This window comes from Thalassophryne amazonica, chromosome 7, assembly GCF_902500255.1.
Source record: "Thalassophryne amazonica chromosome 7, fThaAma1.1, whole genome shotgun sequence".
NCBI classification, from domain to species: Eukaryota; Metazoa; Chordata; class Actinopteri; order Batrachoidiformes; family Batrachoididae; genus Thalassophryne; species Thalassophryne amazonica.
Genome location: NC_047109.1, coordinates 52,925,892 through 52,943,407, shown reverse-complemented (window position 1 = coordinate 52,943,407; position 17,516 = coordinate 52,925,892). Strand labels below are relative to the sequence as shown.

The 17,516-nt window shown below is 40.5% G+C and overlaps 1 protein-coding gene across 2 annotated transcripts in view; it reads right to left on the bottom strand.

Moving 5' to 3' along the window:
- Positions 1 to 4,166: 4,166 nt before the first annotated feature.
- Positions 4,167 to 17,516, bottom strand: part of scn1ba (sodium channel, voltage-gated, type I, beta a) — a 75,198-nt gene continuing 61,848 nt past the window's right edge. The window contains exons 3-6 of one of the 2 annotated variants that reach the window (XM_034174172.1): positions 12,405 to 12,648; positions 8,098 to 8,239; positions 7,725 to 7,796; positions 4,621 to 4,635 (exon numbers count right to left, since the gene is read on the bottom strand). In XM_034174172.1, the coding sequence (XP_034030063.1) occupies positions 7,730 to 7,796; positions 8,098 to 8,239; positions 12,405 to 12,648 (453 nt within the window). In that variant the 3' untranslated portion in view covers positions 4,621 to 4,635; positions 7,725 to 7,729. Of the gene's footprint in view, positions 4,636 to 7,724; positions 7,797 to 8,097; positions 8,240 to 12,404; positions 12,649 to 17,516 lie in introns of both variants that reach the window. The other variant, XM_034174173.1, reaches the window with a different exon arrangement.

The following is a 17,516-nucleotide window of genomic DNA, read 5'->3' as shown; positions in this document are numbered from 1 at the left end:
CCATGTCAAACATGGTAAGTAAAATTATTACTTCGTGAAAGAACTGAGCTTCTAGACACACCAAGCACTAAATAAAACAGCCTTAGGAAATGTTTTGAAATACTCAAATCAATAAAATGAAACAGTTGTTTCAGGAAATCATTCATTGTCTCCAAACACTAAAAACAAAAAAGGAAAGCGATTGCTTTGGTTAATGTTTTGCTGCTTTGAAATGATTGAAGCTAAATGAACCAATTGCTCAACAAAATGTTCATTTTCAAAATGCTCAAAACAGTAAATGAGAAAAATTGCTACAGAATGATGATTCATATTTTGAAAATAATTTCAGTTTCCTTGCTTTAAAATATTTGTCACTCAACCATTTGCTTCACAAAATTAATAATTAAAAAACAGTCAGCAATTCAGGAAAAGTTGAAATTTAAAGGTGCAATGATGAGAATGCTTGAGAAATATTGCTTCAAACTAACTGAAACAATTGCTTCAGATAATGATTTAGTGTTTTGAAGTGATTGAAGCTAAATGAACCAAATGCTTCACTTTTTGAAAGTTTCAAATGAAAGAGAAACAATACATCACAAAAACAGTCCACTGTTTTAAAACAGTTGTGAAAACAAATTAACCACTTGTCGCAAAAACTCATTATTTTTTGGAATACTCATACACTAAATGAAAGAGTTGCTTCAGAAAACTATTCACTGTTTTGGCTTGTTCGAAGCACTAAGTGAAATTATTTCAGAAATGTTTGAAGCACTATGGTGAACGGTGACATCTAGTGGACAGCGGGGTCTCCTCCCCTCACAGTTAATTCTGTTTATGTCAGTGCTGGTTTTTCTGCAATCACATGATTTTCACATTGCTTTGAATGAACCAGAACTAGCCAACATGCAGAAGGTTTGAAAGACCTATCTCAGAACTATTGCAAAGATTTTTATTAGTGATAGTATTTGTGTTAGTTTTAGAATCTTTGTGTGCACGATGGCTCCATAATACCACAGAAGAAATAATGGAAGCCTTTTGAAACGTGTTGATGCCAGCACAGCGTGTGACGGAACGTGATGAAACATCATAAGCATGTTGTTAGTCGTTTAAATGTCTCAGCATGCAAATAGTGACTATAGAGGATAAACCTGAGATATATTCTCCATGTATTTATGTGACATATCCTACAAGTATTTTATAGCAGACTGTGTATACTGACACACTTATAGACACTATGCAGGTGGCATTATTGCATCACATGTACACCATCTTGGAGGGCAAGAGAGGTTTTCTCTGGTTGGTCTGACAAGCAGAATATTGTTCCTATTCTTCAATATTCTCACATCTTTGATTTTATGTGTTGGACTGTGGATGGTGGTTTCATGCTAAGCACATGGCTGCACCAGTCTGCATGAAGAAAAAAAAAAGAGCATTTTGTTGTACAGATTTCCATCAGACCTGGAAAGACTAAATGATTCAACAATCGTTGACAAAATCATTAATATTCAGTGGTCTGATATTATAGATTAATTGTGACTTTGAATGAACTCATCAGCCTCAGCAAATATTGTGGAGAAAGAACAAACTATCACCAGAGGTGTCAAGTAACGAAGTACAAATACTTCGTTACTGTACTTAAGTACACTTTTTAGGTATCTGTACTTTACTCCTTTACTTATTTTTCTGCCTACTTCTGACTTCTACTCATTACATTTTCACACAAGTATCTGTACTTTCTATTCCTTACATTTTTAAAACAAACAGCCTCGTTACTCTTGGCTTCAGTTTGTTTATATATATATATATATATATATATATTTCACGTCATGTGCGCCTGTAATCAACTTTTCTGCAGCACGGCTTTGCTTTGAACCGTGAACCAATCGAAGCAGTGGTTCGCAGATTGAATGCTTCGACCTATTGCTTCGTTTATTCTTTCTTTCTTTCGCTTAATTTGTGCTAAAGTTGTGGGTTTTTTTTTTTTTTCCTTCACTAAATGGATGCTGCACTCACTGCAGTTTATTGTCTGGAATAGTCCCAGTTTGCATTTCAGAGCTTCTAGAATTGAAACATTTTCGTGCAGGTGGTGTTGGGGGGTAATTTGGGGTTTTGGGTCTTGGGCCACATGTAGAACGAATCAGATTTTAAATTAAGCTTTCAATTCATATAGTGGCATCTACTTTTTTTTTTTTTTTTTTTTTTTAAAGGTTACTTTATACTTTTATACTTTAAGTAGGTTTTGGAGCACATACTTTTTCACTTTTACTTGAGTAAAGAGGTCAAGTTGATACTTCAACTTTTACCAGAGTGTTTTTAAACTGCAGTATCTATACTTCTACTTAAGTAACAAATGTGTGTACTTTTGACACCACTGACTATCACATATGAGGCAGATGATGACAAAACACGACAGATATTCTACCTTAAAATAAGTGCTTCAAAATAAGTCTCATAGTACTATGATTTGCAATTGGAATTATGACACCTCATTTCAGTCCTACTCCACACCCCAAATACTTATTCTTACACTATATATATATATATATATATATATATATATATATATATATATATATATATATATATACCTTTGTACAATTTCCCACAAGAAGTGCAGAATGGTTATCAGGACGTCACACACTACCCACTGTAGTTTTCAGCTCGCAGTAAGAAGCCTAGTACAGTATCATGGCACATGTTAAAAGACTAAAGAGGACATTGATGGAGGAAGCAATTATTAGAAAAAAAGAGTGACCAAGCAGGACAAGAGATGAGGGTAAATCTCTGATGAGCTTTTACGCTGTAGCAAGAGGTTTGTGAAATAAAAGGTTGCCAGAGGACACGATGGCCTCCACGCTGTTGGACTAGTAAGAAGTATTAGCTGGCTTGCTAAGATGTATGTTATTGCACTTGCCTGATCTTGTTCAGCTTTCTGCTCATGGTGTTTGCTAGCTAGACATTATGAGTAGAAGTTAACTTGTCAAATAACACCACTGGACAATGTAATGATAATTGTTTTGTTAGTAGCTATGCTGGCTAGCTTACCAGCTATGGTTGCATCAGTTTGTGTCGGGACAATCCAGTATTTACGAGGTTAATTTAACTGACAAACTGCTTTTTGTGTTTTAGTATCCCCCAGCTGTGATCGCAGTACATGAAAAGCTGAGTGAGGGGGTGTCTCAGAGTCTTTGGCCCTTGAGACTGATAGACATCTGGAAGAAGCTTATGGAGTCACAAGGTACAAATTTTCAGGTCTTGGTGGTTCCTGTCTTACTGTATAGTTGAGGAACTTGGAAACTAACTACTGACTTCAGGCAACAATGGGTTGTGTTTGGTACTCTGTGTCTTTGGAGGATATTTGGGTACTGCTATAATGACTTTGTGTTAAATGAAAGATTACTTGAGGACTCACATGAGGAGTACCACTTGCACTCATTGGAGAATGTCGTTTATGGCAAGTTCGCCATCACCTATTTCCTTGGGCATGATCCAGCACACAAGTACCTCAGTGTTGAGAACCCAGCAACTGGAGAAGGTCAAGAGGATGGCCATATTTCACCTGGCTGCAGCAGACAGATCATTACATTCAAGAGGTGGGGATGGACCAATTTTCTACCTGGGTGGTTACCATCCAGAACACAAAGTGGTTCCATAGTGTGGTGGACCAGTGCATGTTCCTTGATCTGACCCCATTTCATTCCTATTTTTTCAGGTGTGTCCAAAACTGCTCCTGGAGACCTGCGTGCATGTTTTTGTGTCTATCTTACAAGCTCACCCAGGTGGAGCAGGGAGAGTAAGAAAATGGGCAGGTGCCCTCAAGGAGCAGCACTGGACTCTCCTGCTGTAGCCTGGTGTTATTGTTATACTAGCTCTAGTTCAGGTTGCACTGTTTTAGTATGCTACAGTTCTGAGTTGTGCACACTGTGCAGTAGTTGGGAGTGAGGCACAATTTGTATTCACAACAGTGCTATAAAACTGAATTGTACTCTAAAACTCTTGGGACATAAATATACACACAACAAAGACCGATTGTTGCATAAGAATAAATTAATTTGTGATGTGAGTATTGCACACATCCACAAAGTGAAACCTTGGAGACTTGTTTGAATTGCAAACAAAAAAGCTCCCTCTTATTTAAATGATCTGATAGTAGTCAAGCAAAAATAGGCCGACCATTAGTGTAAATTTTAAGTGGTTCTTATGTCCTTCAGCATCGCTGCTAGTGATTTGGCTCTGAATCAGATGTCCTCCTTTTGTCCATATCAGCTGGTGCAGCCATACGGTGATGGTGAAACCATTATTTGTTCATTTGTTTCTTGAGCCAGAAGGTTCAAAATGGGAGAATCTTGATTGTGAATAATGATTTGCCACCAGATTATGTTTTGCTTTCCCTCCAAAGTGGTGATCACTTGATCTAATGACATCAGCTTCAGGTGGTCCATATATACAGTCCTACTCTTCCATTGGCCACTGAGCCACAAACCAAAGCAGTTGTGCTGTTGTCCAGAGAGGGACAGCTCAGTCCTTCTGTAGAGAGCCTTCAGAGAACTTTGTCCTCTGTGGTGGAGAGGATGGTGCAGGTGAGGAGGTGAGTGATGTGAAGAGAGGAGAGCACATGACAGTCCTCAAGGAAGCATTCTTGAATTCTTTCTCGAGCTAAAAAAAAATAAAAAAGAAAAAGCAATTCAGCTGTCTGGAAAATGGATGACAAAAGCCAGGACACTCACATCTCAGGCCAATTTAGATTCACCTGTTCACCTAACCCATGTCTTTCCTCACTCTTCTTCTTGCTCAGTCACTCAGTTTTTGAGAACTGTCTACACAGGTTTATCATAGAGTGTCATACTGTTTGTATTTCTTCATAACTGATGGAAATAAAGTTCAAGACATATTCAGTGACTTGGAAATGTTCATGTATCCATCTCCTGACTTGTCTGAAGAAAACTGACAAACTGATTATTTACAGGTATTATACCAATGGGGCTGATTACTTATGCAACCCATCATCTTAGCGTTTATATTTTTAATTAATTTATGCCAGGTTGTAGAGATTTACTTTCAGTTTGAGTCTAAGGAAGATAATTTTAGAAATTTTTATATTGAGAAGCCTGATTTACTTTTTGTATTTGAAATGCCATAAACAAATTAAAATATATGAAATGCCAAGGGGCTGAATACTTTTGCAACCCACTGTATGTCTCCCATACAGTACCATAGTTTGTATTAACGATTGATGATAAATGAAGTCAGACATATTCAGTGACTTGGAAATGTTTATGTATCCATCCTCTGATTTGTCTCTAGAAAACTGGCTGCAAAAGTGATGATTTAATCGTACATTCAATTTAATCGTAATTCACACCGTCTGAAGTGAGAAGGCAAATGTAAGAATCACCGTGTATTTATCTTTTTTATTTATCATTGCTATTATATCATCCAAACTTATTTTTTTGATTCAGGGCTGTAAAAGTGTTTCACTATAAAATCTGTTCAATACAATCAACATGTTTAATCCCGCTTCATGGCCTTAATAAACATTAAATTCAGTGTCAATGTGGAAAGGACAGGGACCAATAATGAGGTCGCATTTACTTCCTATGACAAAAGGGAGCACCAAGACCCTAGAGACTGGGACCTTCATTCTCCTGCAGAGACATCAGCATTGCCAAACATTTCCACCACCCTGTCATTTTCAAAGAGCAATGATAAGTGCTTTACTTGCAGTTTCTTGGGATGAAACCTGTCTCCCAAATGAAGGCAAAAAAATTGTTTGCAATGCCAGAAGTGAAGCCCAGCATCTCATCTCAGATGAAGAATTCAGCCCAAATACCACAGATCTCAAACGTTTTCTCTATCTTCAGCTGTGTCAATACGTTTGCAATTTCTTTGAAATTTGGCACTTTGCAGCTGACTGGAGGATCAGCCACCAGAATGCAGTGGAGATGTACATCATCTTGGCATCAGGACCATCCATCCTCCATACCTTCTTACTCCATTTAAGGGTCATGAGGGAGGGGGCTGGAGCCTATCCCAGCAGTCATAGGGTGTAAGGCGGGTACACCCTGGACAGGACGCCAGTCTGTCGCAGGACCTCATATAGAAAAACAAACATTCACACCCGCACACACACCTACGGTCAAGATAAAGTCTTCAATTCACCAAATCTGCATGTCTTTGGATGTGGGAGGAAGCCGGCGCACCCGGAGGGAACCCTCGCAAACACAGGGTGAACATGCAAACTCCACACATAAAGGCCACAGATGGGAATCAATCCCATGACCTTCTTATTGTGCAGCAGGATCGGCTTTGTACAACTGCTAAAAGAAGCTGATTCTATAGCAGAGTGATCTGTCAGGACCGAGCCATCAGTTGCCATGACTGCAGTGGGACGAGGTCTATTTTTGGAGGAGCACAGCACCACTACTCCTCTGTAAGCTGGTTGAGGGCCACTGGATCACAGCTGTGAGTCACCTGCTCACAGTTTCCTCGAATAAATGCCTGCTTGTCTTCCCACAGTGCCGTAGCAGCCGGTTTCCTCCTGCAGGCAAGACTTGGAATCAAACTGCACTAAGACTCCTCTGGAGATGAAACACCTCCTTCTGTGAAGAATGGTGACATTAATATAATGCTCTCACAGCTTTCAGGGTCTTGTCCGGGAAGGAACTCCCAAATTAATCTCAGGTTGTGCCTATGCTTGAAAATTCTCCATCCAGATTACGTGAAACAGGAGTCAGGCCTCAGTCCACTGACCTATACTGTATCTACTGTATCTCTTGCTGTACCACCAAAGTCATGGTTACTAAACAGTGCGTCATCTTCATACTAATCCTGCCATTTGTGTTGGTTTAACTCTTATCTTTTCTTTCATTTATGAATAAATTTGCCAATACCTTTGCAGAAGAAGGAATGGCCAAATCTTTGGAGTACTGGTTGTGAGGTGAGACTTGGACACCAGTATTTCCCATTCCTAAAAATGGGATTGTTTTAAAAAATAATTCCTAAAAACAAATAAACAGGTGGTACCCATAATATATTAAATGTGTATAGCAATTCTTCTCCCCTTAAAACATCTTCTCTTTTCTTTCTTTCTTTTTTTTAAATGCGACATAACACAAGTTCTTTTAGTTGGTCCCTTGTTTGTTTGTGTTTTTGTGGGGGGCGGGGGGGCGGTTGTAATCAAAACATACAGAGTAAATATCAGTGATAAAATGAAATAATGACACATGAAATAAATGCCGAGGATAACACAAGTCAAAAGACTTATTTACATCGTGGGTAAAAAATAAAATATGTAATTTATATGAATATCAGTTTGTATTAATCAGGTTTTTACAATTATTTTGTTCTTCATTGCTCACTGGCACCTGTCTTTGTGTTGTCATCTACAGGACACTACATCTAAAAATATATCACTTTTGTTGCTGTTTTGATTTAAAAATTGGGTTTGTAACAATGTTTCAGTTTTGCTAATTTTTTTTTTTGGTGTGTGTGTGTGGGGGGGGGGGGGGGGGGTCGCCTTTAATTTTTATTGAAATAGGAATGATTTTCGGTTGCCCCAGCAAAGAAAAAAGATCTCAAACACGACATTAGTTATTAAAATATAATATCAATGTAAAAAAAGGCGAGGAGGGGGAGTCAAAGAAATATGCTACATATTTTAAAAAGTTTCTTAAGGAAAAGAGAAACAACGATCATTAAAAACAGTTGATATAATGTCTGGTTCTGACATTGATACAGAGACTTACCGGCGCTATTCAGCCACTTGTACACCTGCACAGTTATCTTTACTTTCAGATGCTATAGCTAAATACTCCGCCCTGAGGAAGACAGAGAGGCAGGAAGCAGAAAAGGTGAAGAATGCAATCAGGGTCAGAAAGTCAGAACAAGCGATCAGATTAGTCAGGAATAATATGTTTCTCCTTTTGAAGAGGAGAAGCATATTATTCCTGAGCAGATTGAAACAGAATTGCCACTTCTCACAATCTGCCAGGAAGGAGAAATGAGGGTGAAACAGAGGGTAAATTCTAATCAGGACATTTGGACAACCCAGCGGGACCTGGAAATGAACGCTGGGCACTGGAGATGTGTGTGTGCGCGGGTGCATTAAGTGTTACTTACGCGCTCTCTCTCAGTGCTTCTTCTCCCGCTGCTGAGATCTTCCTGTAACAGTAAATCATCTCCACCACCAGCCAGAACTGTAGTCCGATGATGGAGACATACATCATCACCTCAGACAGGATGGACGCCATCCCCCTAGTCACTATGGAGACAGGGATTTTAAGACAAGGTAAATAAGTGTCCTCAAGGAAAAGCAGCTGGGTTTAATTTGAGAGTTGCCCAGGTAATACATTTTTAAAATGCTTAAGTCATGATGATGATGATGAAAACTTTTTATTTGATTAGCATTCAACCCCCCAAATAAAATACAATTACATATATACATACATACACATATTCAACAAAAAACATTTCAACAAGGGATGACGCTAATCAAAAAGGTATAGGCTGAAGCTCAAGCTTATTATGCCTAACCTTTTTACAAAAACAAATTCAACAAGGTAATATGAAATATAAGAGCAAAAAAGAAAAAACCTGAAGCACTTTAGAAAAAATAATATATAAATAAATACAATTTCATAATAATAATACAACCAAAAGTTACATTAATTACATTATCATTCTTCATACTTGATTTATATAGTTCTGTAATATTTTAGTTTTAAACATGTTTTTTAATAATGAAAATGAAGTACACCTTTTTAATTCATTGTCACAGCTATTCCATAAATTAACACCTCTTACAGAAACACATCTTTGCTTTATTTGTTCGTATCTTAGATTTTTTGTAAATACTTGTTCCCTTCAAATCATATTGACTCTCTCTGATTTCAAACAGCTTCTGAATATTGCAGCAAAGTAAATTATTGTGTACTTTATACATTATCTGTGCCATTTTAAATTCCACTAAATCATAAAATGTGAGGGCATTACTGTCAATAAACAAAGCGTTAGTTGATTCCCTATAATTTGATCCATTAATAATTCTTAGAGCTTTTTTTTTTTTTCATCCTAACAATAGGAAGGGCGTTAGTTTTATATGTGTTACCCCATATCTCTAGACAATAAGTAATATATGGAAGTAGTAATGAACAATAAAGTATGTATAGTGACTTTTTGTTACGGACATCCTTTACTTCGTATAGCAATAGTTTTTGACATTTTAGATTTTACATTGTTTATATGAGGTTTCCAACAAAGCTTATGATCGATTGTAACTCCAAGAAACTTATTTTCATACACTCGTTCAATTTCAATATTATTAACCCTGATTGCAACCGGTTTTTGATTTGTCAAGTGGCAAAAACAATAAACTTTGTTTTGTTCAAATTCAGAGAGTTATACAACTTATTAATGTCAAACCATTCATTCATTCATCATTCATTCATTCATCATCTACCGCTTAGTCCAATTAAGGGTCGCAGGGGGCTGGAGCCTATCCCAGCAGTCATAGAGTGCGAGGCGGGGTACATCCAGGACAGGACGCTAGTCTGTCGCAGGGCCACAAACAGACAAACAAGCACAGACACACACACACCTACGGACAATTTAAAGACTCGAATCCACCCAACCTGCATGTCTTTGGACGTGGGAGGAAACCGGAGCACCCGGAGGAAACCCACGCACACACGGGGAGAACATGCAAACTCCATACAGAAAGGCCATGAGAATTGAACCCACGACCTTCTCGCTGTGAGGCAACAGTGCTAACCACTAAGCCACCGTGCTGCCCAATGTCAAACCAGTGTTTTAATATATTTAATTCCTTTTCCGCTGTAGTCAGAAGCTGTTCTAGGTTTTTACCAGAACAGTAAAGAGTGGTGTCATCAGCAAATAAGACACACTTTAATAGTTTGGAAACATTACACATATCATTGATATATAATATGAATAATTTCAGACCAAACACCGACCCTTGAGGGACTCCACAAGTTACCTTCAACTGATTTGATTTTACATTATTTAGTTGCACATATTGATATCATCACATGGTGTCATAATTCATGACACCACGTTACAGTGCATCATAATTCATCACAGCTTCAATCCTGGTGCAGAAGCACAAACCCCTCCAATATCTAAAAGATTTTATTGTTTTTGCAAATCATTGTGTGTTCAGAATGGTATACCAATCACATGTAAAACTCAGGGGGCCCAGATTTGATCCTTGAGGTACACCATCCATGTATATTAGGTCAGATGGAATTTGTTTCACGTTTTGTTTTTGTTGAAGCTTGAACAATACAGACACTGCACTGTGTACATCCAGTGAGATTACTGGCATGCAGTACAACACTTCAACAGTACTTAAACAGGTGTTTTTTTTTTGTGATAAGTGTTATATCTTCATTTGTGTTGGCAATCTGGCTATTATGTCCATCAAGGAAGTTGTGTTTTCATTGCTATTTGACTGGTGTCAATAGGGTGACTCAAAATGACAGATTTTAATAAATACAATGGAGAAGCGAGTCTTGGTTCAAAGAAGAGCTGATTCAATTTTGTGTAGCTCGAGATCAAAGACTGGCCCATGCCTTTAATCTTTGATCCTGATTGTCTTGATCCTGATCCTGTCTTTGATCCTGATTAAGTAGTGGATTCTGTCTTTGATCAATGATCTTTGAGCTAGGATCTTTGATCCTGATTCCATTGGCACAGAGCATAGGGCCAAAACAGTCAGACATCAGAATCAAAGCACATAAGTAAGGAGCAAAGCTTACAAAGTAAGATCAATGTCCAAGATCAATTAGGCATGATCTGGATCAAAGAGTAGGACTAAAGCATAGCAATTAGGATAAAACATGAATAATCAGCATCAAATACAAGTCAACAACTCCAACCAACCCTGCAGGAAGGATTTTATAGCCAAAACAGTTCTTCCTTCTCTCTGTCAACCATGGGGCCAGATTTGGTCCACACTCCCTGTGTTTTCGCCCATCAGTGACACTGACAAATTCTTTGCAAATTTACAAATTACTGTTAAGAAGATTAAACAGATATTCATTCATTATCGATACACAAACCCTATTCCAGCAGTCACAGGGTAGGAATGTGCCTGTATTTTGACATTTTATTTAAAACTTAGAATGTTAATTTTGTATAAAATATATTACCTTTTAATTGTATGCACACCAGCTGTTCAGGTCCAGTTGCCTCAAGAACAAACATCACTCACTTCTGGTATTGTCCTTCAATATGCTGATGACTTATTGTCCTTCAGTATGCTGATGACAACTACCTTAGCTTCCTGTCTGAAGAGTAACTTCAGTCAAGGCTCCACACATTCAATTTTGCAAATCAGGTTCACCAGCACTGAAGTAATCATCAGCAAGATTCGTATTTGATGGGCAGACACTTTCTCAGAATGGACAATAGTCAACAGTTGACTCCCAAAACACTGTTTTTACACTCAGTTCTCAATTCAGTAACTGGTATAAGGACAAAAACTATACTGAAGAGCAGAAACATCAATGTTCACACATAGGAAACACTCGCCCAAGTGAGGACCACCTGTAGATCCTTCATTCAGCAAGAATCAGCTCTTCTGCCATTCTCCTCTCCCTTGTGGACGGAGCTGTCATTACTGCAGCAAGTTTAGGATAAAGCATGTTTCATATATCTCTACAACCTTATCTAAATAAATTTGTGATATACACCAAGAGCCACACCTCCACCAGCCAAAAATGAAACCACCTGGAAAGGGAAGCAGTTGCAGTTTGTTCAGTAGCCATTTGAGGTTCACTCAAAAAAGGAGTACATAACCATAGAAGCCCATGTTAAAATGTCCAACTTTCGCCATAGCAACTTACCTCACAGCAAAAAGGTTACAGGAGCATGTCCGTCCTGGTCCTTTCTGTGTAGAGTTTTCAAGTTCTCCCTGACTGTGTGGGTTTCCTCCTCCAGGTGGTCCACCTTCCTCCCACTTCCAAAGACATGCAGGTTGGGTGAACCAGACTTTTTAAATTGACTGTAGGTGTGAATGTGCTTGTCTGTCTACATGTGACCCTGTAATACACTGGCAGCCTGTACTGTGTGTACCAGTTACCTCTGGGGTAAGCTGAAGCCCCCCCCCCAGTGACCTGTCACTGGAATAAGTGGACAGAGAAAATGAATGAATGAATAATTCAGGCCAAATAGGTTTGAGTGACACGTAGTGTGTTCCGTCAATCGACTCCAGACTGCTCTGGTCATACAGACTGTGAGCAGTGGCTGTGGACTGAACTTTCAAAGCGCGCGCACACACACACACACACACAGTGAGAGATAAAGTACTGGCTTGCCTAAACTACTTGTTAAAACATATTTAACTGACATAATTTATAATGAGCTGTGCAGAACCACCCCCACCCCTCGTGACCCTTTCTTCTTACGTTTTGGCACTACGTTAATGATGACAATCTTGCTGGCGTTGGTTGGATACTCATGACCTGGGTAGATGAGGGTGCGGCTGAATTTGCACTCGTATGTTCCCGTGTCGTTGTAGGTTACGTTCAGGATGTAGATGGAGCCGTCCTGTAGGTCCTGCGTTCCTTTGCTGCCGTTCCAGTGCAGACGGTCTGTGAAACGATCATCCATGACTTCACCGACTAGTTCTGGGTCTCCATAGGTATATATCTAGAAGAGAATAATAGGATATGTTGAACATGATGCAAAGGAAAATGAAGATTTAACAATCGAAGGAAAAAAATTTGGGCTGTCTCAAGCCCACCCAAAGCGTCTTATCATTGACTGTGTGTTGTGAACCTGCCTATTTAAGGCATATCTAAATATTGTCCTGTCATTGGGTACATGGATTGGTCAGTGCCATTCAATACCCTGTCTCCTGTAACATGTAGTAGTTCCACCAGACAACCTCTACTTTAGACCAGGTTTCTGTTGGTTTGACACAGTCACTTTCTGCTGCGTCATGATGTGCAATACACTAATACTGCACCAGGGCCCGGCTTCATAACGCAGTCTAATCTTGTTTAGTCTAATAAACTCACTTAGCTGACACATTTTTTGACTTTAGTTGTTGCACAAAGCCTTTAGTCAGCTAAAGTTTCACGTTACCCGTACGAAAATTTTTAGCCCAGTACAGCAGAGCCTATATTTTAGTTGACAAAACTTCAGTGTCTAACCTCAAAAAATGGCAGCTATCATGTACCACCACTTTATGGAACACTCAAGAGCACCCCTACGCCGCTCCTATTCCTTCAAAAGGAGAGCTACCTCTGCTTTTGGCCGTGGTTGTAGCAGATGACGACTGTCATGTGTTTGTGACAGTTCTCTCACGAGCCACCAGGCGTCACTGTTACACTGAGCAACATTGTGTGCACAAATGACGGAAGTGTAGAAGAAGAAACTGAAGAGCGAACCACTGAACTCTACACAGTTTAGTGGAGCGAACTTGCTAGGCTAAGAGCTAAGCATGTCAGCTGTTTGTATGGGTCCATAAATGTTAATAAAGCCAGTTAATGAACCAAAGGCTGGATAGTTCATGACAATGACCAACCCAGAAGTAAACAAAACTGTCGCGCATTGGAGCCATCTCTTAGCAAAAACTGTCGACTAAGGTAAGACGGCTAATCCACAAGTTTAACTGTCAATGTGAAACAGTGATTAGACGGATAATGTTGGGTGACTAACTGTAGTCGACTAAGTAAGTTTAGTGGACTGAAAGATTAGACTGCTTTATGAAACCGGGCCCAGGTCCCCACCTCATTTTAAAACACTTCCATGGGTGCATAGATGAGTGCAGTTACACTTGTGAGTTAAATAACATCGACTTGACATTGGGTGTGAAAATTACAACCACATCAGTTGGAAACTAGCAACAACACTTGTGGTACGCTGTGTAAGCCACTTTGTACAAAGTGGAAAATGGAGCCCTACGTAGTCTGATAGATAAATGTGCAACATGTTTTCTGTGGTTTTGTTCAGATGGTTCTAAGTTATTCCTTTAAATTAAATAAATATTGCTATTGTTGTGTAGCAATGTACAACCCCATTTCCAATGAAGTAGGGACATTGTGCGAAATGTAAATAAAAACAATACAATGATTTGCAAATCCTCTTCAACCTATATTCAATTGAATACACCACAAAGACAAGATATTTAATGTTCAAATTGATAAACTTTATTGTTTTTGTGCAAATATTTGCTCATTTTGAAATGGATGCTTGCAACACATTTCAAAAAAGCTGGGACAGTGGTATGTTTACCACTGTGTTACATCACCTTTCCTTCTAACAACACTCAATAAGTGTTTGGGAACTGAGGACACTAATTGTGAGTGTCATGATGGGGTATAAAAGGAGCATCCTCAAAAGGCTTAGTCATTCACAAGCAAAGATGGGGTGAGGATCACCACTTTATGAACATCTGCATGAAAAAATAGTCCAACAGTTTAAGTCCAATGTTTCTTAACGTTCAGTTGCAAGGAATTTAGGGATTCCATCATCTACTGTCCATAATATAATCAGAAGATTCAGAGAATCTGGAGAACTTTCTACACGTAAGCGGCAAGGCCGAAAACCAACATTGAGTGCCCGTGACCTTTGATCCCTCAGGCGGCACTGCATGAAAAACCAACATCATTGTGTAAAGCAGGGGTAGGCAACCTGTTCCAGAAAGAGCCATGAGGGTGCAGGTTTTCTTTGCAGCCACTGACTCCACCAGGTGATTTCACTGATTAACTGATTCCATCTGCTCAAAGTGATATTAATCAGTAAAATCACCTGGTGGAGTCAGTGGCTGCAAAGAAAACCTGCACCCTCATGGCTCTTTCTGGAACAGGTTGCCTACCCGTGGTGTAAAGGATCTTACCGCGTGGGCTCAGGAACACTTCAGAAAACCAATGTCAGTTAACACAGTTCGTCGTTACATCTACACGTGCAAGTTAAAACTCTACCATGCAAAGCAAAAGCCATACATCAACAACATCCAGAAACGGGGCCTGACCTCATTTGAAATGGACAGACTCAAAGTGGAAAAGTGTTCTGTGGTCTGATGAGTCCACATTTCAAATTGTTTTTGGAAATCATGGACGTCGTGTCCTCCGGACAAAAGAGGAACAAGGAACATCCAGATTGTTACCAGTGCAAAGTTCAAAAGCCAGCATCTGTGATGCTATGGGGGGGTGTTAGTGCCCATGGCATGGGCAACTTACATATCTGTGATGGCACCATCAGTGCTGAAAGGTACATCCAAGTTTGGGAGCAACACGTGCTGCCATTCAAGCAACGTCTTTTTCAGGGATGTCCCTGCTGATTTCAGCAAGACAATGCCAAGCCACATTCTGCACATGTTACAACGGTGCGAATTTATAGTAAAAGAGTGCAGGTACTAGACTGGCCTGCCTGCAGTCCAGACCTGTCACCCACTGAAAATGTGTGGCGCATTACGAAGTGCAAAATACGACAACGGAGACCCCGGACTGTTGAACAACTGAAGTCGTACATCAAGCAAGAATGGGAAAGAATTCCACCTACAAAGCTTCAAAAATTAGTGTTCTCAGTTCCCAAATGCTTATTGAGTGTTGTTAGAAGGAAAGGTGATGTAACACAGTGGTAAACATACCACTGTCCCAGCTTTTTTTAAAATGTGTTGCAGGCATCCATTTCAAAATGAGCAAATATTTGCACAAAAACAATAACGTTTATCAGTTTGAACATTAAATATCTTGTCTTTGTGGTGTATTCAACTGAATATAAGTTGAAAAGGATTTGCAAATGATTGTATTCTGTTTTTATTTACATTTTACACAACATCCCAACTTCATTGGAATTGGGGTTGTAGATGAAAACTTGGATTTGTCTAAAGAAGCCTTTGGAAAGTATTTACACAGAACATGTTATGTGTCGGACGCAGCTTGGAGAACCGACCAGCGTTTGAAGGACCCAGTATGAAATAAGCAGAGCACGGTACAAAGGCTAACTGAATTTAATACATAACAGTGATACAAAACAACAAAAGGGTGTGCGGTCTGGCATGGTGGTGATACGGTGCGCTCCCAGCAGCGCTAACGGTCCGGAGCCAGAAGCTGTTCGGACCCAAGGACCCCGCCGACACCCCCCAGGTGGCTGCAACAAACCGAGTCTGTGAAAGAAGGAACCATTATGTGAGTCCACACTCTACACACAGAGAGACCACTCAAAGGTGTACATAAACAGCAAACACTTCCTGGCTTAATTACTAATCAGCTTCCCAACCTGCAGGCATGGAACATCCAGTTCACAAAACTCCACTGCAGTGGAAGCCGATACATGACTAACGTACAGCTCAATATAATAAGGTGTGAGGGACACCACATTTACTGACTGTATAAATGTTAGTCACAAAATCTAACGTACCTCAGGAAGTGTGCTGACGAGCGTGAGACCTCACCCCCTCCTCTTTCACAGACCGTGCATCAAACCCTGGACGTTCTCTGCATCCACTGATGATGAGATGGCTCCCGAGACGACGATCTCACCCGTCTGGTCACAAGGTCGAGTCTCTCGCAAATACACACTGTATACTCCAGTCTTAAATGCCACCATGTTCCAATCCATATAGATGCACCACAGCTGTGAGTCCTGACGAGCCGCAGGTGATCAGGGTGAGGTCCTGATAACCTCAGCAACACAGCCACTCAGTCCCAAATGCAAGCCACCTGGAAGGAAAACCAAAAGACAGAAACAAAAAGGCAGCCAGGCCCCCCCAGCCATACAACAGTACCCCACCCTCACGGGAAGCCTCCCGGCGACCACACAAACCTGGCCCAGGAGAAACACCCCCCTCCAGGGACCATGGCTGGAAACCGCATCTGCATTCGTCTTCCAACAGAATGGTTGATGTCCTCTCCTCTGGCTGCATCCTTGCCTTTGTTTCAGTCAGTCACTTAGCACAGGTGTGGCCAGGAGTTCTTAAACCTGTGCGGTCAGCCTTTATCCAACCATGTGCGGTCTTTAGTCATAAAACAAAAAAGACAAACACAAACAACCAAAACACCCCCCCTCCCCAGGGGACCGTCCCATCAAACCCCGGGAAGAGGAGAAAAGAAAAACCCCAAACTTAAGCTTACAAATAAAAGTGCTAAAACACGCCCCCCCCCCCCCCCCCCCAAATGACATGTAGGGACCAACACCCCCAGAGGACTTCCCGCCAGCTCCAGGAGTAATAACCACAGCCGAGGTCCCTCTGGGATCCAACGTCACCCACAGGGACTCCCAGCGCCTCCCAGAGGACCACTCGTCAACCCCAGGAGACGCCTCCCCTCATGACCAACGGACCCAGCCCCGGCCGTCTATGGCTAGATGGACCCACAGCCCTTTCCCCCCCAGAGGACACCACAGTCAAACCCTGAGGGCGGAAACTGGGGGGAAAAACAAGAAGAGAGAGAAAAAAAAAAACATACAAACAAAACAACCCCAACCCCACCCCCTTGGCGCAGTGGAAACTGGAAGCACGTCCAGTGTCACCAACCGTGACTATACCCCAGAAGCCAACCGGGAGGAGT